Source organism: Megalopta genalis, chromosome 9, assembly GCF_051020955.1.
Source record: "Megalopta genalis isolate 19385.01 chromosome 9, iyMegGena1_principal, whole genome shotgun sequence".
NCBI classification, from domain to species: domain Eukaryota; kingdom Metazoa; phylum Arthropoda; class Insecta; order Hymenoptera; family Halictidae; genus Megalopta; species Megalopta genalis.
Window position 1 is genome coordinate 13,567,584 of NC_135021.1, and position 26,915 is coordinate 13,594,498.

A 26,915-nucleotide genomic window follows, 5' to 3' on the forward strand; every position below is an offset into this window, starting at 1 on the left:
ATTAATAGGATCGTTCTCGATCAGTCGTCCGGTCGAAACGAATCGAGATGTCGTGTCTGGTTTACGCGCAACGTGTTAACGGATCGGCTTACTTTGATCGAAGTACGGCAGCCAGGTGTAGTTCTTCCCTTTGTACTCCTTGCCGTCGTAATTGCTGCATTGCACGGCCCTGAAGCTGGGCGTGCCCTCCGGGCAGGGTTGCGTGTTGCAGATCTTGTAACGGCGCCTCTCGCCGATGCAGAACTTACCCCCGTGAGCCGGCTCCGGATGGTCGCATTTCCGCTCGACGATCGAGACACCGGCGCCGCAGGATCTAGAGCACTCGCTCCACGATCCCCATTCGCCCCAGCCGCCGTCGATCTGCCTCGGCCTGTCCACGATCGGCACGCATTCTTGGTTCTGGCACCACTGAGACAGAAGCGACGAGCAATAATGAAGCGCAAACGGGACAACGAATCGCCGCACAGTGGGGCCATTGCGTGCCAAACGCGGTGAGAAACATTTTATATCTTAAATCGTGTATATCTGGAAATGGGGGGTTCTTGAGGCGATTTGAAGCAACTTTTTCCTTAGCGAAAATGCAATCCGTGGCTTTGTTTAGGAGTTATTAAGGAGAAACAATGACCAATGAGAAGCGAGCTCGGCTGGCGCGAGGCGGCCCAGCCAACGGGCGCGCGAAGTCTCGCGACAACCGAGCTCGCTTCCTATTGGTCATTGTTTTTCGTTAATATCTCGTAAACAAAGCCACGGATTGCATTTTCGCTAAGGAAAAAGTCACTCCAAATGATCTCAGGAATCACACTTTTCGGGGTGTTAACATAATCATTGGACACTCTGTATATCTCTTTATATCTTATTTTATACAATGTAGATATGTATTCGAGTGATCAACCACTTTGAACTAAACGCTTCGATGAAACAATTTGCACAAGCCGCAAGAGAATTGCTCGAATTGTGTGATTTATGTGGACATATTTTATTTATAAGACATTCAAGGCATAAAATTGTGAGAAACAAAAGAAGGTGCTGCATTTCCAACAATCGGCAATGCTTGGAGTTTCGAGTTGCGAGCGTATTCCGATACGCCGATTATTTCTGTAACTTTTGCCAGCTAGTGTCGTTTTTTTTTTTAAATAAAGATAAAGCTTCAGTCTATCGAATGCGGCTAAAACGAACGCTGCATCACACTGCATTCATAATTAAAAAATAAAATGAAATTTAAACATATCCAGTTAAGTATAACTGACAAAATAGCAGAGACATAAAAATACAATTTATTCAATTAAAAAGAAATAACACAATTACAAACGACGATCGTTTTTGATTGTCACCTAAACACCCTCTACTCGTCACCAAAATTGATAGGTGATAAAGATCATGCCAAATCATAGCCCTCATTCTCCGCCCCAAGAAAACTATATGCGAATTAACATTTCACCGTAGAAATATTTTATTCGAATGACCTTTCACCGCGTTTGGTATGCAACGGGCCCACTGTGGCGCCGTACGATCGGAATGTTAGCGAAAGATGTGGAAACGTTAGCGGTCAAGATCATGTGGAAATTACTGTGTTCACACCATGTGTTTGCCACAATGTGTCCCCGGGGCGGCCGGATGAAGCATAGTGGTGCAAATGCCGTCGACGATGCACCACAATTTCGAGCAGATCTGTAAAAAAGATTGGCGAGCTCTGTTCAGAAACCGTGCGCCGAAATATTCTCCGGCGATCAATTTTCTTTTGTTTCGTCACCTCCTGCAACGGAGAACAGACGGAGGCTTCGCGGACGCCGAACTGCAGCCTGCACTGGTGCTCCGCATTGTACATCGCGCCGGGCGGCAAGTCCGGATACGCGTAATCGTTGTCCGCCGGCTCGTCCTCCAAGCATACCCCTTTACCTTGGCTGCAACAATGGGTTTAACCGTTTTGTTCCTGCGGCAACAGTTCAGAACAAACAGAACTTCGCCCGAGGAAACGAGCACCGAGTGTCACGCCTACTGACGCGATATTTTATGCGAAGCAGATTCAACGCTGAGCGAGCATTTTTACGGAATTTCTGAGTCTACCAATTGGAACTACAGTAATTTCTCCCGGAAATGACAAATTTCGGGTTGCTGCGAATTTCCCTGCGCTAATCCCACGCCTATGTAATTTATTGCTACGTCGATGCTGAGGATCGACGGAGTCGACGAATTCACGACGAATTCTCGGAAGACGAGACAAAATGGTCTGTTTAGGTGCGAGTCAGGTAAGAAAAACCGTCGAAACGTGGCATGTGGCTTCCGAATTGCCTTCGAATTGTGTCACCTGTCCTTCGAATTTCCTTCGAATCGTGTCATATGGCTTCCGTATTGTCCTCGAATCGTGGCAAAATATTAGAAATAAAAAAGATAAGTCATCATTTTCATTCTAGCATTATTATGTATTCATATTAACCCTTTGCACTCGAGACTATTCTAACTCCAAAATGAAAATATTTGTTTCAACGTACAGTATTTCCATTTGGTATGTTTGTTTTTATTTAATATACATGGTGTCCAAAAATTATGGTATTTCCGGGAAATAAGGGGTTCCTGAGGTCATTTGAAGTAACTTTTTCCTTAGCGAAAATACGATCCGCGGCTTCGTTTACGAGTTATCGACGAAAAACAGCGACCAATAAGACGCGAGCTCTCCTTGCGCGACGCGGCCGAGCCAATGAGACGAACAGGGCTCCGACCGCTCGTTGGCTGGGCGCCGGCCGAGCTCGCCTCTCATTGGTCACTGTTTTTCGTTAATAACTCGTAAACAAAGCCGCGGATTGCATTTTCGCTAAGGAAAAAGTTGTTTCAAATCACTGTAGCAATCCCTCATTTGCCGGAAATACCATAATTTTGGGACACCCTGCATATGAAATAGAGTGAAGACTAATAGAAGACTTCTATTATTCGACGATTTACCGAATGGGGACGAATTTAACCTTTTGCACTCGAAGCTATTTTAACTGTAAATCTAAAATAATTCTTCTGACTTATGGTATTTTTATTTTACATGACAAAGTGCATTTTATGTATGTGAAATTGACTCTTGTGACTCGCACAGCAACTACACTCTTAACAATTTGTTAAATCTAAATTTTGTTAATATAAAAATGATGACAAATCTTAACGGTGCCTCAGAGTCACCACCCGAGTGCAAAGGGTTAATAACGTGAAAATCCTTTAGAAAATGCAGCAATTTTTAGCGTCGCCTCAGAGTCGCCATTCGAGTATAAAGGGTTAATATTCACCGGCATGCTGGCCGCTGCCTTTTCTTCGCCGACTGCCACGAGTTTCTATAAAAACGAGCCGCGAAGTCCGAGGAGAATCGCGACTCTGTATTCTCAGATCTGTCGGTCTCAATTCCGAACATTTCTGAGAGAAATTACTGCAATTGGATTCTCTTACTCCAAGAAATTGGTGATGTCTCTCCTGGAGCATCTGGACCAGGCCACTCCTATGGTGTCCACCTCGAACGTCGGCGTCATCACGTGCAACGTGTCACCGTCTCGTTTACTGCAGCCGATCTTCTCCGTGTCGTGGTACATGCCGAAACTGGAATCCAAATTGAAAACAGCGGTCTATCATGTTCGTTGACTTGCGAACGAGCCGACACAGGACGCAGCGAGACGATATAACACGCGCGAGTTGTCCCGTCACACGTTCGACACAGCGAGCCCGCCATCGGGACCGTGCTATTGGCTAATAAAAACAGGCCTGTTATCGACGGGAATGACCGTGAATTATAACCGTGAATTATAACTGCGAATTATAACCGTGAAATAATCGTATGTACAGTAAATTCTCTCTAATTGACGCTAAGATCGCGCGCAAAGATGGACAATTTGGGAAGAGGAGACTTTTTCGAGTCTCGCGGCCCGTTTTTATAGTTATTGACTATAATAACTATAATAAATGACTATATATCGTATATATTATAGTCATATATATGACTATAATAAAGTTATTGACTATAATATATACGACTATAAAACGAGCCGCGAAGCTCGAACGATCGTGTCTCCTATTCTCGAATTGTCCATTTCTATTCACGTGTTGAGTGACAATCGGAGAGAATTTACTGCATAATAATAACCGTAAATTTTTCCCAACGGGAATAACCGTAACGAATAACCAGAATTCCCTGTATTTTGCTATAAAAATGAATCGATTAGAATTCGCGACAGTTCGATGCTTTCTTGCTAGCAGCTTCTGTCGGATTTCCCGAGAAACGTCGAAAGCGTGTCGTCCAGCAGCTCCGATTCAACGATCGGAGACAGTGCCGTGATACGTCGGGCCGATTAGGTGCGTTCGTTTTAGCTTAGCCTGACGCGCGGTATGGTTGAAAAGGTAGCGGAACGCGTGCTCGAGTTCGCGTGGATGTTACAATTGGTATCGCGTCGGCCGATTTTGCTCACTTGTGTCCCAACTCGTGCGTGATCGTGTGCGCCAGGGTGATCCCATTGTCCTCGTTGACGCTGCAACTGCGGTCCGGCTGGCACATGCCGGCTACGTGGGCGACACCCAGGGTGCTGCACGGGGTGTTTGCCCTCGAGCAGATGTCCTGCCTCGTCACCAAAATCGCGACGTCGTGGTGGTTCGGATGGGAGTCGTCCGTGGGGTTCAGCTTCTGTTGCCACTTACAGAAATTGTACAGCGTCCTGTCCGCGTTCACCGTGATGTCCAACCCTTGCTGGAAAACACGCGGCAATTCGCGGCTGATCGAGGGTCACCATTCGAAAGGTCTCGGTATTCGTACCAGGGGCGTTTCATCGAAAACAGGTCGATTATCTTCGGGATGCGTAATAATTAGACTGCGGATTTTCTGCATTTATGACAAAGATGGGTTATAGCTGTAATTTTACAGAGAATAAAGAGAAAGAGAATTGAAAAGCGTCGTCACAGTCCGTTTAACCCCTCGCCGTACTTCAACGAGTTAGACTCATGGTGCAGATTTCTAGTAATATCCTATTGGGTTGGCAACTAAGTAATTGCCGATTTCAGTTATAGATGTCTCTCACTCCCATTGTTATGATATTCGTAAATGTTATATTATAAAATTATTATTATTATTATGTTATTTTTTATTATCCGCGAATGTTAGCAACTGGACAAATTGAGTGCAGCGGTCAAGGAAAAGCGACCAGAATTGGTCGATCGTAAAGGTGCCATTTTCCAGCAGGACAATGCTAGGCCGCACACGTCTTTGTCCATTCGGCAAAAATTGATGGATATTGGTTGGGAATTGATGTTACACCCACCATATAGCCCTGATCTCGCGCCATCGGATTACCACTTATTTCGATCCCTGGACATCTCCCTTCGTGGTAAAACTTTTAACGATGATGCTGTAAAATCTCACTTAACTCAGTTTTTGGCCGAAAAGGATCAGACTTTCTACGAGCGTGGAGTTTTCAAGTTGTCAGAGAGATGGCAAAAGGTCATCGAACAAAGTGGAAAATACATTACAGATTAAACTTCATTCCAAGTAAAAAAATTTTGTATTTCATTGAACAAATCGGCAATTACTTAGTTGCCAACCCAATATTAACACGTTCCATGCCACGTGTACCATCGATGGTACACGCTTGCATGTTTACTTAGTGAACTGAACAAATTGTTTACAAGAAATTTAGAACCGAAGAATCAATTTCCACCGCAAGAATGGGCGTTGATAAGTTTTTGTTACGTTGTTATGTGTACGAGAATTAATAATTGCACGTAATACATCAAGTTTTAGTAAAATATCAAAGTGTGAAGATTCGAGTAAAAAAAGCTCGGCACGGAACGTGTTAAATACCAATGTCATTCCGTTTTTTTAAGCCGGGATAAAATTCTGTCCTCTTGTGTTCAATACTTTAATCATCCCAGTATATGTAGACGCACGATAAATATAAATTTTCTTTCTTTTCGGAGAAATTATTACAATCGAAAATGTGCTTATCATTTTAATTATGAAGAAAATGGCACGGCAAGGGGTTGAGCTTGATTGTCATCATCAGAAGAAAGAAGAAGATCCCAAGCGACGCCTGATTCTTGCAACAAATACGGACAAATTTTATCTTGCATAAAAATCCGTAGTCCAGTTAACAATAATTCAGCGAATAATTTGCTTAAATGTCAGAGATCGATACGGAGGAAAATCGCAAGTACGACAGAGCCCGGCGCGACACGGCTGGGTTAACAGACCATTACAAAGATCCCGGTTCTGTAACTCCAATAACCAAATCCAAGGATAATCCCGACGTCCCACTGGTAGTTCTCTCTCTCTCTCTCTCTCTCTCTCTCTCTCTCTCTCTCATAATTTTCTACAAAAGTTCTGTACGCGAGAAGCATTACCGTTCAAAGTCGACAGGAAAAACTCGGCGTCGATCTACATCCCGCTGAAACTGATAGTTCGAAAGTTCAACGAAGCGCCATGACTGACGCGGACGTTAAGCTTCCCGATCGAAGAGTAGCCGAGGATGAAGTTCCAGGAATTAACTTTCGACGCTGCCTGGCAACTTCATTCGCCGGGAACTTGAATGAAGTTTCAAATGGATTTCATAAAACCCCCGACGTTCCATCGAAGAAAAATTGTTTCCTCCGGATCGAGCTGCCACGGGCTCCCTAATTTTCCGTAATCCCACCCTCTCTCTCTCTCTCACCCTCTTTATAGTGCTCGATCGAAGAGAACGAGAGAATGGTATATATTCTCTTTCCTCAAGGTGTCGCGTTAACTCTTTGGGGCACGGAGGGATTAAAAATGTCCCATCTTTTCGATGCACGGCGGGATATTTTCAGACCCACCTCGAAATATTGCAATAGCCGCATTGCAATATTTCTGCTGCTGCTTCATGAACCCGTGTGGCATTCATGAATCCTATAACAACAAATTGAATTGCGTTATTATTATTATCTTTTATGTTTTTATGTGATTCCTTCGTCAATGAAAATGTACCAATTTCATTCAACTTAAAACGCAACAAAATTTCTGTGCAACATGGGTCTATTTTATATTCTGAAATCCAGTGCCCCAAAGAGTGAAAACGATTCGCTAATGTGGACGCGTGAAAGCCCGCAGTCCCTTCGACGGAGACGGGGACAACCATTAGAGGGTTAACGCGATTTCAACGTACTTCCGCCTCGTCCTCCTCGACGAGGATGATCCTGACGACGACGACGTTGATGAAATTGCCGATGGTGGGGTCCAGGTAGAGGGACGACACCATGTTCATGATGGTCAGGAGATACGTCTCGACGTCGCCGTCCTGATGAAAAGCCATCATGGTCGTGTCGGCGACAACGAGGGCCTCGACGTGACGCGGCCGGCTGATCGATCTCTTGGAACGCTGCCATCGTTTCGCCTGATGGTGTTTCCTTCGACCCCGTCCTTGAACCTGGACCAGCCCGGGCTGCGTCTGCCACTCGAGCCGCGTCTCTGTCAGTCGCCTCGGCTCTGCGGAACGGTCGCAACCTGATTACAATAGCCTAACACACGGCTACCGTACGACGCGATCATCGGGGCACCATTCAAAATTCATTTCTCTCGGATACCGAGACTCCGGGGCCGTTTTGATACGAGTGTTACGCGTATAGCTGCATTTAAATTTTAATCTCCGAATAGAAATCAATAGCTGTTAACCTCTTGCACCGGGTCGATGTATTAGGTGTACCGGAAAGTCCTTCTCGTCGTTATTTCAAGGTAATCAAGTTTCTAGATACGTTAACCCTAGAAAGATAACCATATGACAACGTACGTAAAAGATAACCATACGCTTCAGAGGCGCATGCTTTTCTAAGGCGTCAATTTTATACTAACAATGGATATTTATTTAAGTTAATCTAGTCATTTTAAAGGTTTGGCATTATTGTAAAAATAAAATGCATTTATATTATATTTTTTTATATTTTAAGTAATTTTAAACTTAAATCACTAGACCTCTATGAAAAATTAACAAAAATCAACAGTCTTCGGTTTATGGGAACAAATCCCGTAAAATATCACAAAAAATAGTGTTTTATCCTTACAAACTAGTAGACTATAATATAATCAGTGTAAAAAAAACTATAATATTATAAAAAATTTCTTTAGAGACAGTCATGACAAACGTCTTTCTTGTGTTCACCACAAACTGTCTTTTTGCATTTGGCACAGGTCATCTTTGACATTCTTTTCTTTTTAGACGTGCAAAGACTGCAATAACGCCTTTTTTTGGCTGAGGGTTCTTCTTCATCATCTGTGGAAGCCTGTACAGCAGATTTTGGAAGAATATTTTCAATGTTTCTTCGCACATGCCTTGGCAAAGTGGGTGCTTCCAGTCTTTGCGTCATCCACGGTGCAGTCAGTTGTTTATTTCGCAGGCGCCTCTGCGACGTAGGTTATCTTTCTCGGGTTAAACAAAAATCATGTTATCCAGTGCTATAGAAGCACAGTGTCGTAGAAAGGTTTTCGTAATTTTCTTATCGTATTAGAGCGAAACAGTGTGTTATAGGATGCCCGAGGCTTCCCGCAATTTATCCTATCGCGTTAGAGCGAAACCGTGTTATAATCCTATAGGACGACGTGTTGTCGGAGAGCAATCCGTATTTCTTCTATTCATATATGCACATACGAATAGCAGATCTTTCCCGTTACTCTGCCACGGATTTTTGCGAATTATATTTGCCGCGTTCGAAAGTGTTAAGCTCGATAAGAAGACAGCGACGAAGACAGAGTATACGATGAAATTGTCGAAACCCATTCGTCCCGCGAGAAACAACGTCGTAATCGTGGCGGCGATGAAACGGGACTCGTGGGCCGAAGGATTTCGACGTCGGGAGTTTCGTGGGAGAAGTCCTCGGATTCATGGCCCGCGGAGAGAAATGGGATTCGATGACAAGTCGATGCCGACCCCATTACGGTTAACCTATCGAGATTCCAATCTAGGATAGCAGCGTAACACGTATCGTAGCTGTGTCCAATTTTCGAAAGGAATCCCATCTTGGCGCGGTATAGATGCAGTCGGCGACCGGTCGATGATTAATTGTCGCTGGACGAGGGCAATCGATCGTTTGTCGGATTTTGGTTGGGTATCGGATGTGGCGAATGCGATACGCGGTGATCTATGATCCCGCGGAGGTGTCGGCTTACGGAAAAGGTAATTCACCGTTCTCAAAGCGGCGCAGCGGGGTTACGCAACACGCTTGTTGCAAAATTTCGACGGTAATTGCCGATGGTCTGCAGCGGCGTTGGCTCTGTTAAAAGGGCCAACTAACTCAAAACCGGTCCAAACGGTTCGCCATGCAAACGTGAAACTACCGGCCGAAAAACTAGAATCGATTTGGTAAAATTTCAAGGCCGGTATTCAACTGTTGCTTCGAGATTAGCTCCGGATAGTGGCCTCCTGGAACGACACGCAGAAAATTCTCTCCAATTGTCCCTCGACTTGTAAATAAAAATGCACAACCGACTAGAATAAATTTTCCCTAATCGACCGTCAGCTTGTTGCAGAAAAATGGACGATTTGAGAAGATGAGATACGATTATTCGACCCTTGCGGCTCGTTTTTATAGTTGTCGACGATCTGTAACTATAAAAACGAGCTACGAGCCAAATTGCCCATTTTTATTTATAAGCCGAGGGACAATCGGAGAGAATTTACTGCATCAACGACTAATAAAATCGAGCCGCGAGACTCGAACAATCCTATCTCCTCTTCCGAAGTTGCCATATTTTTGTTTACAAGCCGAGAGATAATTTGAGGGAATTTACTGTAACGCTAACAATTCTTTCGAACTCGACATTAACACTTTGCCGGCCGCTGTCACGCTGGCGTGACTTCTGCTCCCTAACAGTTATCGGCCGGGATCACGCACGCGTGTCACCGTTTGTCACCGATGTTTCGAAATTCACCATACAAGAGTAAAATATTAAACCTAAAATTATTTTTGTAAGTAACATAAGTGATAATTTTGAGATATAAAAATATGCATTAAAATTTACGTAACACTAATTTTAGTGCCACTTTTAACAATAACCATACCCCATGTACGACGGATAGCGTAAATATCATCGTCGGTAGCAGCAGAATCCGCGCGAAATTCGCCGGCGGCGGCGTAAAGGCGATGCGAGAAATAAGCGGCCGGCAAAGTGTTAAAAAGTGCAAAAAGGTAGCTCGATCAGCTGTTGTCGCATAGGCGGAAGAGTTCGACGGAAGTGTCGGTGGCCGACTAATTAACGCCGTGTCCCAACTACATAATATTTCCATTGTTGCGTGCGTAAATTCGATAGGCTGCCGCTTCCGCTTCTCTGTTCTACGCAGCGGCCGCGTCCCATCGTAATCGTGGCTGGCACAAATACGCGGGAACGGTATATACAGCCGGACGATTGCGAGAAATCCCGTCGCCCGGACGTTGTCCCGATCGAACGCGATTATTTCGGTTAATTTAGTCACGAATTTCGGAACCGCTGACCCAAGCTGCCGCTCGCAACTCACTCGCGGCTCGCCCGGAGCCCGCTCGCGGCGGGCCTTTGGCACGATTTCCGCGTGGAGAACCTATTAACCGAGTGACGACCTCGCGTTTCGCCGGATTAAACGGCTAGGCTGCGAGAGAAGACCGATATAGAAGTAAGATCGACTCGGTTGATATTCGGCGGAGCTAAAACCGCCTGGCTAATCCAATTCACTGGAAACCTGTAATTAACTACAACGAATATCCATTTCGGTCGGGCCGATCCATCGGGATAGGCTCGAATGAAATCTTAATTGCACGCCTACGATCAGCCAATCTGCATAACTTAGGGCTTACGGCGGGGGAGGGGGAGGGGGGTGGGGGTGTAGAACGCGTCTTACGTGTCTGCCAAGTATACGTCTTTTTCGTGATAGCGCAGCGGGTTACACGCGGCCGCAGCCCTTCATTTCGAGCCCGGGAAGATTGATAGTAGCCGCGAAAATCCGACGGACCTGCCGCTCCGCTTATCGAATTTGCCAAATTTTATCGATAAGAAAGCTGTCCGTCTCGAGAATTCGAAACAGTTCCCCGCGCGGTGTCTATGCAACGGTGTTCCAGCTCGATCAATTTTATATCCGGCTGGCAATGATTCTGCTGCATTTAATTCCGAGTTCATCGTCGACGAAAGAAGACGGTCGAGAAGCGAAACTCCGCGGCTTCTCATACATCTATGCATGCCGGAGACTTTAAAACTCGAAGATCCGAGGGGGGGGCTGCCAAGATAAACCGAAAATCTAATTTCTTAGTGTGCGCTGTAAACATTATTTCCCTAGTCGGTCTTCCCGCGGCACTTTGGATGTTATGGGAAACTCGTTCCCACGGAGATATTCGATATTCCAAGTTTTGATCGTTCGAAAACTCCTGCGCCGGAGGGGTGGTGCGCGCGGGCGTTTCGAGATGGCGCCGCCATTTACTTTCTCGCCGATATTCTTGCTTTGGGATTGCAGCGAATTAAGAATAACTGTGCAAATGTGCAAATGTTGTCATCCAAGATTGATTTGACATTGATCATATCGTCTGGTTTTATGCCGTTTATTCTAATCACCTAATCAAGCTTCTTAAAGAGCTTTTGTTAATAGGGGAAAAAACACCTTGTCTTATTCATGATTTTCTTATAGAATCTGATATTGGTGCTTTCAAGATAATAGATAAAAATTTCGGATATTATATACAAATACATATTATTATATTATTATATATATTATTATATATTATTATATTATTATATATATTATTATATATATTATTATAATATATTAATATAATTATTATTATTATATATATTGTACTATATATATATGACATAACCTTGACATAACCTACAAATAAGAAATTATATTTCTACAGAATTCTATTGAATTAATATATTATATATACATATATAAAGTGTATATATATATATAATAATAATAATAATAATATTAATATATTATAATAATATAATTGAATATATGAATATATAAATAATTAATATATGAATGAATTCTTAATATATGAATTAAGAGGAAAAGAAAAATGTCTGCCTTAATAACACGATTCTTAACACTCAGACGTATTGTTCGAAAAAGCAGTCGGCCGGTTGATTTTGTCAGCTTAGAGGAGGAAGAAAAATGAACGAGATCGCGAAGAAAAAAGAAAAATTATTTATCGTTACATTTTGACCGCAACATTCGAGTCACTGCATAAATACGAGAAACGTTGATACCAGCGCGAAGTTGTAATTAATAGGAGGGCGGGGGGGAAGCAAGGGATGGCGGGCGCCGACACCTTCTTTTTGTTCCGGTTGCCGGCGATCGGTTCCCTCGGTCTTGTTCCCGCTGCAGCCGGCGCGTATTACAAGTATTTATGCCGTCTACGCATATAATGTAATTGGACGCGTCGCGATACGGAGGGCGTGGGCGTTCACCGCAACGCTGCGCTACGCGGCGACTTCGGCTCGTCTTTTTACCGGCGAGGTTCCGAGCGTCTTTGAGACCGGGCCTACCAGGCAAAAATCGAAATTTAATATTTATGAGGTTGTCCGGGTGGCCGGCACACCGCCCGTTCGCCGTACCCGATCAAATCTGGCCAACGATCCGTTCCGTCGCTAATTATCAAGGAATTGGATCCGTTAATATATTACCGCCGTTAAAAGTTACAACACTACTCTCGGCAAGCCCTTATCATTTGTTAATCCATCGCACCGCGTTGGCGCCGTGCACACCGCGCCTTGCGAGATACCATGACCACGATCATGCTGCGGATCTTAACGCAAGAGTAATACCGTAGAAGACTGTAACATGAAATCCGCGATCTGCTGGCTATCGCGATAATACCATTTTATTGTGCATTACAATGAAATTGGTTCTTAAAGTTCAGTTAAACTTGTGTGCAAAAGTGCAAACTATAATATTTTTAAGTTTAACTTAAAAGTTGAAGTTAAGTTAACTTAAGTTTAACTTAAGTTAAGCTAAATCGACATAACCTTAAGTTTAACTTAAAAGTTAAAGTTAAGTTAACTTCAGTTTAACTTAACTTAAATTAAAATGAAAATAGAGAAGTGCTTAAGTTAAGTACTTAACTTTAAGTACTTTAAGCACTTACTTTACTTTAAGTACTTTAAGCACTTACTTTACTTTAAGTACTTAAGTCTAGCTTAACTTAAGTTAAACTTAATTTAACTGAACTCGACTTAAGTTAAACTTAATTTAACTGAACTCAACTTAAGTTAAACTTAATTTAACTTAACTCAACTTAAGTTAAACTTAATTTAACTTAACTCAACTTAAGTTAAACTTAATTTAACTTAACTCAACTTAAGTTAAGCTTAATTTAACTTAACTCAACTTAAGTTAAGCTTAATTTAACGTAACTTTAACTTTTAAGTTAAACTTCGAAATATTATAGTTTGCACTTCTCTGTTAAAGGGGGGGATGATAGTATGAATCTTTGAACAAATCGATCTTTCTTTCTTGCATTTTCTTGAAGAATATAGGTTGGAAATTACGTCCACAGAACCGGAATTCTGATATGTCTGAATTCTTGAAAGCAAGGAAGTTATGCCTGGTCGATCATCCGTGATACGAATGCGGCACATCAAATGATCTAAGACAAATACTTAACAAATATTTGTATTATTCGCAACCGAGTAAAAATCTTAAGAATGAAAATACATTTTTATGTAACTACTGTTCGTTGCAATCGAGGCAGAGAATTTTTATTTCGCATAAAGATCCGCAATCTAACTTTCGCAAGGAAACTTTCGATGTGTTTTTCTCGAAACTATGTTTTTGAAAACGGTGACCATGATATCTCGAGATCTACTTAATTCGAATGCCATCAAAATTTAGGCGCGCGTTCACTAAACGTCATACCTTGTAAATACGACTGCAAAAGATGTTATAGCTTCTTCGCGGAAAAAACACTCCAAGAACGCAATTTGTGCCAAAATACTTGTTTAAATTTTGACGAGGAACTCTTATTCTTTCGAACGGGAAAAGTAGTTCGAAACACAAGGATTATAATGTGTCCAGCTTTGAATAATTCATGAGACGAATCGAGTGAATTTCGGAGGACAGATCGACCGGTTCCCGGCGGAAAGGGTTGATCCTTCGATGGGATGACGATGAAAATACGATCGCATACGTTCCGTTGAACAGGATAAGGATCCCCTCGAAGCTAATCCGACGATACCGCTGGTCTAATTCGTTCGCCGACTCCCCGAGTTCGTTCCTCACCCGATTTCTCCCGTTACGCGCATTTATGCGAGGCCACTGGGTAATTGGATACAGGAGTGCTGCAAAGCGTAGGCGTGTCGGCGAACCCTATCTTCCTATCTGCGAAATTGCTCCGGCATACGACAAATATCGCCGTTCGACGGTTTTTTCCCCTCCCCGCCGCTAATTGCGGTACGGTGTAATTAAAAGGCTGCTTTGATACACGCCCGAAGGTGGGCGCACAGTGGTCTCTAATTAAACGGCAAGCGGCACCCCGTTTTTTCCTCCGACGTTTCGCGTAAACATGCGCGCGGATCCGCTTATCTTCCGTTACCCGGAGCGATCGGTTTAATAATGGTTCCGGCCGTTTTAATTGTACGGCTTAATAATGTTGGCGCGAGACACTCGGCGATGGCAAATGAGCGTAATGTTTCACAGATTACGCCGGGCCCTCTGTCATCTTCGCCAATAATCCCGGAAACTGGTTCCGCAGCGATTAAGGAATAGTTTATCGCGCGTCGTTCAAACACCAACCGAGAGCTGCTTCGCCGGGGATTAACGCGAGCTTTCCGGAAGCCTGAAACTTTCAACTGGGATATTAAGCGACGGACGCGGGAATCTTGTCGATTTTGTCACGCGACGCGGCGATGGAATTGTAAGCGGAATCGGGCGAAGCCGGAACGTATTCGCCGGAATTCGTTAACTCTCGCGTGACGACGGCCGGGTCTGCGGTGACCTTTATGCATTACATGTAAGGCCAGAGTCACGGATGCGTCAAATCGACGGAGATTGGTTGTCTCTCTAATTGTTTCACTAATAGAAAACGAGGAAGATTTTTGTCCTCGTTTTCAACTAGAAGAACAGGGAAAAATGACGAACGTCCGTTTTTTATCGCATGCGTGATTCTGGCCTAAGGAAACATAATAAATTATTTATTTATTTATTTATTCTAAATCACTTATTGCGAATGGAATAAATGAATAAGTTTTGATTTTCCACTGTCATTCATTACGGCGAAAAGAAGCAGTAATAAAAATTAGCAGAAAATGAATATACAAATGAAAAAATAAATAAATAAATAGAAGCGAAATGAGGCTTTTATACAGGGTGTTTCGTTTAAAAATTAGCAGAAGGTGAATATATAAATGAAAAAATAAATAAATAAATAGAAGCGAAATAAGGCTCTTATATAGGGTGTTTCGTTTAACCGAATTGCAGTGAAATATCTCGGGATGGATTGAAACTACGAAAAAAATATTTATGGAAAAGCTGTTCGGTATGAGAAAGCATGTTTTTCATTGATTTTTTGAAATTAAGAAAAGTTCCACGGAACACCCTGTATGTACGCGTTTCAGCGAAACGTTGAACGCTCGAACATGAAAGACGCTGGTACGGGTCACGCGAAACCCGGCCACCGGCCGCTATGGTCCGTCACGTAAGGGTTAAATTCATGGCCAATTTTCAGACGTTCGTAATCGCGATTCCGGCGAAGAACGTACGAACAATGTCGCGATCGCGACCGCGGAAAGAGCCATTAGACCGCGTGGTACACGGGGAAGAGGTCACGACACTCCGGTGTGCCAAGCGCAGTGGAATAAGAAAAACCGAGTCAGACGGAGGTGCGACGGGGCCAATGGTCTGACGAGCATCGGAAAAGATTCCTCAAGATTGGGAAAAGCAAGGATCGAGAGGTGTGAAATGAAAAGTCAGGGGAAATGATATTGAGAGTGGAGGAAGCGGGGCGCCAGGCGAATAATAGGGGACGAGAGGCAAAAGAAGCAACGAGGAAAAGCGGCAAAAAGAAGAGCAGCCGTGACAGAAGAAGAAAAAGAAGGAAAAGGCGTAAAAGAAGAAAAATAGGCAGAAGAAGCGGAGGAGGAGCAGGAAAGAATGAGGATGGCGCCGTTGGATTCTCACCGCGAGTGCCACAGTTTCTCTCGAGTTTTCTCTTCTTTTTTCGTCGGCGTCTGGCGCGGCCGCCGGCTGCGGCGCCGATCTCGAGCTGCGGCTGCTCGACGGACCTGCGGAACACGAGATGCGGCCTGCCGGCCACCGAGTGCACCGAGCGCACCGAGTGCAGTTTCCGGTGCAGGGCCTCGGCGCCGTCCTCTTCCAGCCTCTCCTTGATCCTCTCCTCCAGGCTGCCGGCTATTCCTCGGTCTTCTTCCGGGGACACGGCGACTGGTTCCAACCAGAACTCGCCGTGCTCGCCGCGAAGCATGCCCGCCTGAAACACGAAACCCAAGATCGTCTTACTTTCCTCCGCGACTACCTTTGTTCTCCGACTAGGACTAGACGTTGCGGATCTCCCTGCGAATATAGGCACCCGCAGACCAATTTATCAGCTGCTCTATCGCGTTGCGAAGAACATTCTGTGATGTCGTAAACGTTTCGATGCGATGCGATTCGTCGCGAACGCCGAATGCGCGAAATTAACCACTTCGCGGTCGACTGGCGACTTTAAGACGGTAAAGTTGAATTTAAGACAGCTAAAAATGGTCATATTCGCGTTTCAAAATAGTTCGAATCTCGTCAAATTTGTTTATAGCCGGAGTCTCGATTATTCGAGTTGACGTGCAACGAGGCTAGCTCGGATAACTGAAAGCTCGGATAATACGGAAGGACCGATGAATATTCATAAATCGTGCAATGAAATTATGAACAACAGTTTGATGATGCAATATTCGCAGATGCGTTTAAGTTGAATTGCATAATTGTTGCGCGAGTCGCGAAATTCGATTTCGCATGGATAAAATTGCGCTAGATTCTATAAAATGGAAATACCGTAGGCGAGAAAGACTAAAAAATAGTTGTTGACGATCGGTAACTATAAAAACGAGCCGCAAGCCTCGAACAATCGTGTTGTCCATTTTTGTGTTCGGTCCAAGCGTCAATTAGGGAGACTTCGCTGTATTTTGGATTCCGAGCTGGAATGGCTCCGATTGCAAAGAGTCAATAGCGCGGAGCTGCTTGCAATAATAATAATATTTATTTCATCAACGGCAGAATGCGTTGGAATAACACGACAATAAGTCGCACAAGCGGCATATCGAAGAGTAACGAAAACAAAAAGAAGCGATATAATAAAAAGATACAATGAAAGATGAAATGAGTGACCAAAGATGATCGAATAAAGTGAAAAAAAATGGAGAAAATAATAGAGAATAATACAGCACGAGATCATTGAAGCAACAAAGATAGAATTCGAATAAATATAAAATGAACGCGAGCAAGAAAGATGGCGGAGTTCATGTTTAAAACATTTTTCGCAACGAAAATACCTGGTTTCAGCGTCAACGTTTTTGTAAGATTTCAAAAGAGTCTGTGGAAAAACTGACGTCCCTTTAACGCGGAAACGCTTGCTCGACGAGAATTTTCCAAAAGGAACACCGTCGAGACCACCTTGCGGCCAACTCAATTATCGATTTTTATTACGGCGAACGCTTCGGGAATATTTTTCAGGGCGCGGCGCGGGACGGGGGGGAGCGATCGAACGCGGGGCTTGAAAAAATGATTTTAATCTGCCAAAGCAGGAATGGCGTGGGTTAATACGCTTGTCAAACGAGCGGCCGGCCGCGTCGGTTGGCATCGGCGCGATAAAAGAGAAGAGCCGACGGGGAAAAAGGAGATATAGCGCGGAGGAACGGGAGAAAGGGGCGGACGTGAAATGAGAATCGCATCGAAATCGGACGATGGGTGTTCCGCCAATCAATTGCTACTCGACAGGGAACGCTGTGTGCTATCGATGATCGGGAATGATTAATGACGCGGCTATATCTATGAACACGGTAATCTGCGCGAGGATCGAGAGACAGAGGATACATTGTACACGGTTTCTTGTTCCGTAGGTGTTACCATCGGTGTACCGCTCTAAACAATCGCTGGTCGCACGATAGGGTGACGGTTAAACGGCGCAGGGTGCACCGGGTTCACCGGGTTCATCGCGAAACATTTTACACCGCCTCCGCCGGAATATATTCGCGATCGAAATCGCGAGCAGGATCGCCGAGAGAATTATTTGGGCGTGTTTAAAAAATGAAAAACAGTAATACATACACCGTGCGCGTGGGGCGAATCGGCAGAAACAAGGTCGGACTATTGTTTGCAAAACGCAAAGCGAATAACGAAAGGACGCAGAGAAAAAAGTATTTCTCTCGTGCCTTTCCCAATTATGAAGCAATGCGCTGTTCATCGCGACGGGAAAATTTGTCAGAGCACTGAAACGCGTGTTCTGTTTTACAACGGCTGTAATTAAGCAAGATCCGCGCGAAAATTTGCAGCAAGTGCCCGGCGCCCGTGCAGAATAATAATAAAAATCGGGTTTCGATATCGTCGCGGTCCGATGCAAAGCAGAATTATGCTTCGATATAATTGAAGCCAGCCGCGGCCGGCTGCCGCGGCAGTTCCAATTGCGGAGGAGCTCTCATGTAGAATAAATTTGCCGAGGAGAAAGCCGCAGGGGAAAGCTCCCCGCGATATTTCTCCGTGGGCATAGACGGTGGAAAGTCGCGGACGACGTTATCTCGCCGCGAGAGGCCACGGATGAAGAAATTCCCCGTAGTTGGTAGGCTGCCGTGCGCGGATACCAGTTTCAGCGGGAATATAATTCATCCGGTCGCCGATACCGGGAATCCCAGAAACGAATCTCGGTTTCCGTGGGAGAGCCCCGATGAAACCGTGTAAAAATAGTCGCCGGGATAATCGTTTCAAGAAATCCTCCGGAGCGAACCGCAGGAGAATAAGGGGGCGGTGAATGGAGTGTAGAAATAGGAGAACAAGGACGGCCAAGGGCCTGGAACGCGTGGCGAGTGGCGAGAGTCTCGACTAGCGATGGCTCGATGCTGCTCGAGCTGGATCGGTGCCTTCGGGATCATCGGAATCATCTTGGTTACGCTCTGAAACGCGGCAACATTTTCGGAAACTGCACTCTGCGCGGTGCAATTGCCGGGTCGGCTCGGAGCAAGGTACAGTAATTTCTCTCTAATGGGAGAAATCGACAAAAAATGGACGATTTGCGAAGAGGGGATACGATTAATCGAGCCTTGCATCTCGTACTTACAAATTGTTGACGATCGGCAAGTATAAAAACGAGCCGCGAGGCTCAAATATTCGTGTCTCCTCTTCCCAAATCGTCCATTTTTGTGCGCAATCTGAGCGCGATTTAGAGAAATATTACTGTGCTACCACTAGGAACAGAGTTAGGCATTATTCGAATTGTTTCGAATAGAGATTCGTCTAAGATAATTACCCGATTGTATTCGTTTTAGTCGAACGTTTCGCTCGAACGACGATTATTCATTATTCGTCGTAGATTATTCTATCTATTTATTCGAATAATTCTTCATTCCGTGGAAAGATTATTTAGTTATCGATGATCGATCTACCCAAAAGTAACAAACTTCCCGATGCAACATTTGAAAAAGGGACATGGCTGAAATAAATCGATAAACTATCAAAAAAAAAGAACACTTCACATTCAGACATTTTTATTCAAATTGATTATTTTCTCTACGAATTTCTGTACGAATGCATTCTTGTTCGAATAAAATCTTGTTAGATCAGAATAGATTTGTATTCGCTTGGATATTTATTTGATAGCGCATCGAATAAACTTTTATTCGTTAATTTTCGTCTCTTACCGATCATCCGAATAAAATGTCGCCAACTTTGATTAGGAATAGAGGGAGAACTAGTTAGTCAGAAAATCAAACGTTCCGAGACCTCCTTGGTATCACGCCATCGCTAGTTTCGACTATTTGCCTCGAGGACGACCGTGAAAAATCACGGCGCGGCGCCACGGCGCGCCAGGCTGACAAAGCCGAGCGCGGAGCGGGCCGAGGGGCAGAGGATCGCCGAAGGACCTCAAAGTGAAAAAGGCCTGCTTGAGCGTGATTCAGCGCCGCATGGGGCCTTCTCGTTGGTCTTACGGTCTCCTTTTCACCAAGCAGGTCCCACGGGCTCCTTTCCTCGTCCCGCTACCGGCTCTCTTCCTTTTTGCGCCGCTTCTTTTCGTCCTGAGCGCCCGTAAACTCCGATCGACTATATAAGGAGTGATTTGTTGCCGCGATCGCTTCAACCGTGCCGCGAACACAGTCGTTCGATCGGCTAACGATCCGCGGCATTTTTCTCCCGATCCCGCATCCGCGATCTTTATTTACCGAGATGGTCTTTGATCCCGATGCCGGTTTTACGATCGTCAGAATATCAGAGTCGTCGAGTATATCGGGACTGCTCTCGTTGATTTCTTTTTAATGATAATAATAATAATGTTAATAATAATAATAATAATAATAATAATAGTAATAATAGTAATAATATTTATTTGATCAACGGCGGAAAGTCCCTGTGTTACAATAGTATGACAATGCGTCACACAAGTAGCGTATTAAAATGAAGTAAGGAAAGAAGAAAAGAGAGGATGAGAGATAAAAGAAAAGATACAATACAATAAAATATAGAGTAAGCGATCAAGATATTTAACATCGCGGTCAAAATGACCGTTCTCTTATTTTGCAGTTCTATAAACTTTGGAGACTCTTTCATGGAAAATAATATAAATGATATAATAATATAATAATATAATAATATAATAATATAATAATATAATAATATAATAATATAATAATATAATAATATAATAATATAATAATATAATAATATAATAATATAATAATATAATAATATAATAATATAATAATATAATAATATAATAATATAATAATATAATAATATAATAATATAAATTACATTATTGGAGTAAGTTTATAATAAAAGTGTTAGAAAGTTTAAGTAACTATTGCTGCTTGATATGAGGAGACATACACATGGGCAGTTTTTCTCAGATTGACTAAAGAACATAAATTTTAGTTTTAACTCTTACTATCTATAAGAGTCTTTGATCATTTTTATACGTAAATGTCCAAATGAACCACAGTGCGTTTGCGTCCAGACCGATTCGGAAGCAGACGATCGTAAGTCAGACTATCAAACCAGTAAAATTGACTGATTTTTTTCCTTTACAGTTCCTGACATTACAAAAATATTTCTCGACGAAATTTTTAGGTACACTTCTTCATTGAAGTATATATTATAATATAAATCGTACGAAGTGTATATAAATCCCGTTTTGACATTGTTATAAAACAATATGCACGAGTCGCGTTTAGGGCTCGGTAGTTCTAGAGTTAAAGCCTTAATTAGAGAAACAAAAGTCTTATTTTCCGTTGCATCGGTACAAGTGCGTCGGACGCATACGTCGAACGCGCACAGGAAATCCCGGCATAACCGGCCGTTACCGCCGAATTCAGAACAGAAGATCATGCTGTCGTAGATTGGCGATGAATCTCTGGCTGAAAATTGCGCAAAGAGCAACCACGGATGGTCTCTGACACCTCAGCTCCCCTGGTCTCGATTCTCGCGTGTTCAGAGCAATTAGAGGAAGGTGTGACAGATACGAAGAGGTTTCGCCGTGAAACGAGCAGGCGGGGACACAGAGCGAAAGGAAGACAGAGGGAGGAGAGGCGGAGGAAGGTGCAGAGCGTAACACATAGCCGGGCCATAAATTATCGGGCGACGCTCGGAATTAATCGGATCCTAGGAAGGAACGAACGGCAAGACAGGCCTATTCCGGCCCGCGGGCCGGGATCGGGCCGCGGTGCGCGCGGGGGCCAATTAAACGAACAAAGACGTCCAAATGGACCGCCGCCGGACAGCTAGACCGTCATAGAAATATATTTACTTGTGATTGGATGCATTCAACCACCGGCGAGACCGTCGACTGCCCCGGACTCGGCCGGACTGGCGTCGACTGGCGCGTCGCACGCATGCACCGTGCACCAAATAACGAACGACCGGCAGATCGCAGGATCGATAATGTCTTCATCCATTTCCATTCACCGAGTAATACCCCGCGCAGAACGAAATTACTTAATTCGCGCGGGTTCCGTTCGAATCCACCGACCGATCGTTATTTACCGAGGAATGATCTACGACGAGGCGACGAGAGATCGTCTTCCCTCTGTCCGCATCGGCCCGATCGTATCGCGATTTCGATCTGAATACGCAAAACCCGTGGGGTCTGCTTTTATTTCACAGGTACGTACAATCGTGCACCGAGTTCCGTATAAAGGTAGAGATATAATAGTGTCACGACACGTGAAATCATGCGATAGCACGTGTCATCTTTAGAAAAAAAAGAACGTATTAACCATTTGCACTCGCAGCTATTTTGTTTCTAAATTCAAAACAGTTTTTCTGATCTACAGTATTTCCGTTTTACATAATTTAGTTCATTTTATAGATACATATATGCTATATTATAGAGTATAATTAATCTATAATTTGAATCTTGTGACTTATACAACAGTTACAATTTTCACAGTTTTTTAAAATGCAAACACATTTGATATTGTAAAAATGATTTTAAAACGCGATGTAACAATTTTGTCGCGGTGCCTCAGAGTCACCACTCGAGTGCAAAGGGTTATGCGAAATCACATGCTACCATGGTGCTACGAAGCTGAAACAGTTTTTAGTAATACAGTAAATTCTCCCCAATTGTTTTTGAATTTGTGAACGAAGAGGAATGAAGATGAGGATGAAGAAGGAAGAAGGGAACGAAGATATTGCAACATTTCTAATTTTGTCGGAATAAAAAACGTAGATCTTGGGTGCACAAAATAAATCCGAAGAGGAAATGTTTGGGAGAATATAGCCGTTTAGTAAGAGAATTAAAAAACATTCTAGTACATATCATATGTATTTCAAGATGACCAAGGACGAATTTGAATGTTTGCATGGCTTAATTGAAAGTGGTGTAAAAGAGAAGAATGTCAATGTAGAATATCAAATTTTTTATTTGATTTTATGTCAAACAAAACTTGATGCTTTCTCACATTTCTGGAATAACGTGACATCCGTTTACGCGTGACAACATATAATATAAAGGGTGTTTCATAATTTATGGTACAAATTAGGTCCAGTAGAGTCTATAGTTAGAAATAAGACGAAAATAAAAAAATAACGAAATTGCGTGGGAGGCTTCGCGTTTACGAGGAAATCAAATTTAAATATCAATCGAATACAGGCATTTTGAACAATATCTCGCCTGAAAATAATAAACTAAATACAACGAAAACTACACTGATTATCTTAGTATTACAATCGTATCCTGATTGTAAACAAGCCTTGCAATTGTATCATGTATGCAAAAACGATCGTATTTGCGGTCTATAATGATCGATGATTAATCAAGTACACGTACACTCGATTGATATTTGAATTCGATTTTCTCGAAAACGAAGCCTCCCACGAAATTTTGCTATTCTTGATTTTCGCCATGTTTCCAGCCATAGAATCTGCCCGACTCAATTCGCACCATGAATTATGAAACACGTTGCATAATAGATTTTAAACCATGGAATAATTATGGATAACCATGGAAATACCTAGGCTCGCGAATGTAGACTCTTCGAATGTCCCATGACTACCACGAGCTTAAAAGTTCTTCGCGAACAGAAGCATTCATTTATTACGAAATCTAATTAGGAAACAGTTCGAACAGAGCGAACGAGGAACACGAAGCGCCGGTGTCTTCCGCCGCGAACAATGCTCGGAGACAGTTTCCCCGAGCGAAGGGGAACCGAATCGCGTCGTTCGGTTCGAGGGGCCGACAATGGAGCACAATTAACGCCTTAAAAGAGGAGCAAGATCTACAAAAGTAGTCGGGGGCAAAGGAGTCGCCCGATAAGACAGAAACACGGCGCGAGATAAATCCGGATTAATTCGACGAAGGAGCGCCCGGCGCCGTGAGAAAAATGCCGGCGCGCCCCGTAAAGGGATGAAGTTACAGTAAATATAACACTTTTCGCAGTTAACCGGTTCCGCGGAGCAAATTGCCAACGGTTCGCAGAATTTATGCGGCCGGCAATTTATGTAGATCCGACCAGTTGCAGCACCGGCGACTCACGTCGCCAGAAAAAATGCCGAGTTTACAATAAATCCACCGCTTAATGAACTTCTAAACGCGACAGCGTCCATACACAACGCGCTCCGTAAACCCTGCCCACCCTGTTACTTTGATATAGGACGCTGTCGTCGACCTACTCGCCGGACCACACCGTGGAATACCCGTTCGGATTCCCCGGAATCCCTCGTTAGCGGCGCGTTCTTCCAAAGATAAAATACTCGACGGTATCGAGCACTGTTTAGCCGTCGACGTTCATGTCGGATATCCTTCTTCGATATTTCCTTTAACATGTTTTACGTCGAGTTTCGTTAGCAGACTGCGGAACTTTATGCAAATCAGAGCTTGTCTGCATCGATTGCAAGAAGCAGTAGCCAGTTGGAAGTTTCTTCCTTACTTTAAGCCGTTACCCTCCGCAATTCAAAGATACAAAAAAAAAGAATTAAATTGAGATTATTAGCTTCGACCTGAACCCTATTAACTTCAACAAAATAGCGGGAATTCTTAATACTTTCGTGGATATATGTTTTAATGCTTGTATTTTATCTAGAAGTTGCAGTTTTTAAAAGAAAAAAGTTGAGAAAGTGTCCAAAAAATGGGACATTGGCGGATAATGGGTTAAACCCTTGTCATAGTTACCATGATTATAAGCTTTTCGATCGTAATAATTTCTAAGAAGAAAGAAGATAATTTATATTTCTCGTGTGTCTATATTTATGTAATTTTTGTTAATTTTAATTTGTAAAGAAATCAGAATTTTATTCGGACGAAAAAGAACGGAATAGCAATCATATTTAACAGGTTATTACTAGAAATCTCGATCACGTGTCAGAGTCGTCGAAGTATGGCAAGGGGTTTAAAATTTAATTTACTTGATAACAGAGTTAATACTTTTGCGAGGTACTCGATAGGGACACCCAGAACACCCAGGTAGAGAAAAAATACTTTGATATCTCATGAGTTGACCGAGTAACCGAGTACATATCTCACAAATAGGGTCTTAGAACTGGCTACAAGAGCTACTGCTATTTCAACACTATTATTCATTTCTCTCATTTATAATTAACGTCAAGAAAATAATATCTCTCATATCTTTCGAACACATTCTATTCTTTCTTCATGTTACATCATTTAATTCGTGAATCACGTTTTTTGCGTTCCGCGAACGAGAACATTTTCTGCAGTTGAATACTTTGAATGGTTACACGTGTCGCCGGCCACCTCATAAATCACTGCGTCGACATTCTTAATTACTCGAGCCTCGCAATTGTTCTGTACACCTTTCGCTAATTTTTGTCGCGAATAGGCGACTCGCGATTGTCCGACGCGGTTTAGATCGGTCACAGGCGCGAGAACAAATTATACTCCGTCGGCTAGCTAGACTGCACAGAATCGATGCGGGATGCAGGAAGTTAGGTCCGTCCTCGAATTCGCTACCGAGCGGGAAATCGAATTACGATCCGCGGCCGTGAAAGAACCAGCCCGAACCCTCCGAAACCCTGCCGAACGCCGCCGCAGAGGACAGAACCGAACCGAACCGAACCGAAACGAACCGAGCTGAACAGAATCGGCGTCGCGAGGCTAGCGGCTGCCATGCATTGGAACGGCAACGGTCACGGACACCGCGGGTCAATTATTTACGAGTGCGTCTACCCGGTAGCGAAAGGTTAGGAGGCGTGAATTCGTGTTAGGACGCTCGCACACGCGCACGCAATTTGATTCAATGTTCTCCGCTTGTAGGGGAACAGGTTTCTAGAGTGTGCACCCGCTGTCCGGATCCGGCCACGCTCTCTCGCTCTCTCGGTGAACATATAATTATCGGTAATAGGTAATCGGAGGAGTCGCGGTTCCCTTCGTCCAATTAATGCGTATCTATTTCGCCGGATCTAAAAGCCGCGCGATGGGTGGTCCGTATTACTTTCGGCAATTAGCCTTTTAATCGACCGGCTTCGATCCGTGGCAAAAATCTCTGATCACCGGTTACGGTGCCCGCCATCTTTGTCAATCCTCTCTAGGTGGAGTCCTTTCTCTCGGTTATCTTGACAAATCACCGTCCGGATGACTAAATATGATAGTTTTCTTTGACTGCTCGTGAAATGCCGGTTGACTGAAAATTGTCATTTTCTTGATTGCCTGCAGTACACGATAAACGAAGTACAGTAATGTCTCTCTAACTGACGCTAGGATTGTACACGAAAATGGGCGATTTGGAAAGAGGAGATACGATTATTCGTGTTTTGCAGCTCGTTTTTATAGTTGTTGATAATTCGTAACTATCAAAACGAAGAGCGAGGCTCGAATAATCGTATCTCCTCTTCCCAAATCGTACATTTTTCTAGACAACCTGAGCGTCAATTAGAGAGACATTACTGTCGAACTACAGTACAGTAATGTCTCCCTAACTGACGCACAGATTATGCACGAAAATGGACGATTTGGGAAGAGGAGATACGATTATTCGTGTTTTGCAGCTCGTTTTTATAGTTGTTGACAATTCGTAACTATCAAAACGAAGAGCAAGGCTTGAATAATCGTATGGACTACCTGAGCGTCAATTAGAGAGGCATTACTGTCGAACTACAGTACAGTAATGTCTCCCTAACTGACGCACAGATTGTGCACAAAACTGAACAATTTCGGAAGAGGAGATACGATTATTCGTGTCTCGCAGCTCGTTTTTATAGTTGTTGTCAATTCGTAACTATAAAAACGAAGAGCAAGACTCGAATAATCGTATCTCCTCTTTCCAAATCGTCCATTTTCTGGAC

At 43.5% G+C, this 26,915-nt stretch overlaps 1 protein-coding gene across 1 annotated transcript in view; it reads right to left on the reverse strand.

Annotated features, from left to right (window-relative positions):
* LOC117220756 (A disintegrin and metalloproteinase with thrombospondin motifs 7) overlaps nt 1–26,915 on the reverse strand; it is a 130,737-nt gene that overhangs the window by 7,016 nt on the left and 96,806 nt on the right. Inside the window, exons 4-10 of the mRNA XM_076524663.1 lie at nt 16,101–16,410; nt 7,134–7,453; nt 4,434–4,708; nt 3,424–3,570; nt 1,751–1,901; nt 1,579–1,668; nt 93–408 (exon numbers count right to left, since the gene is read on the reverse strand). Of these exons, the coding sequence (XP_076380778.1) occupies nt 93–408; nt 1,579–1,668; nt 1,751–1,901; nt 3,424–3,570; nt 4,434–4,708; nt 7,134–7,453; nt 16,101–16,410 (1,609 nt within the window). The remainder of the gene's footprint in view (nt 1–92; nt 409–1,578; nt 1,669–1,750; nt 1,902–3,423; nt 3,571–4,433; nt 4,709–7,133; nt 7,454–16,100; nt 16,411–26,915) is intronic.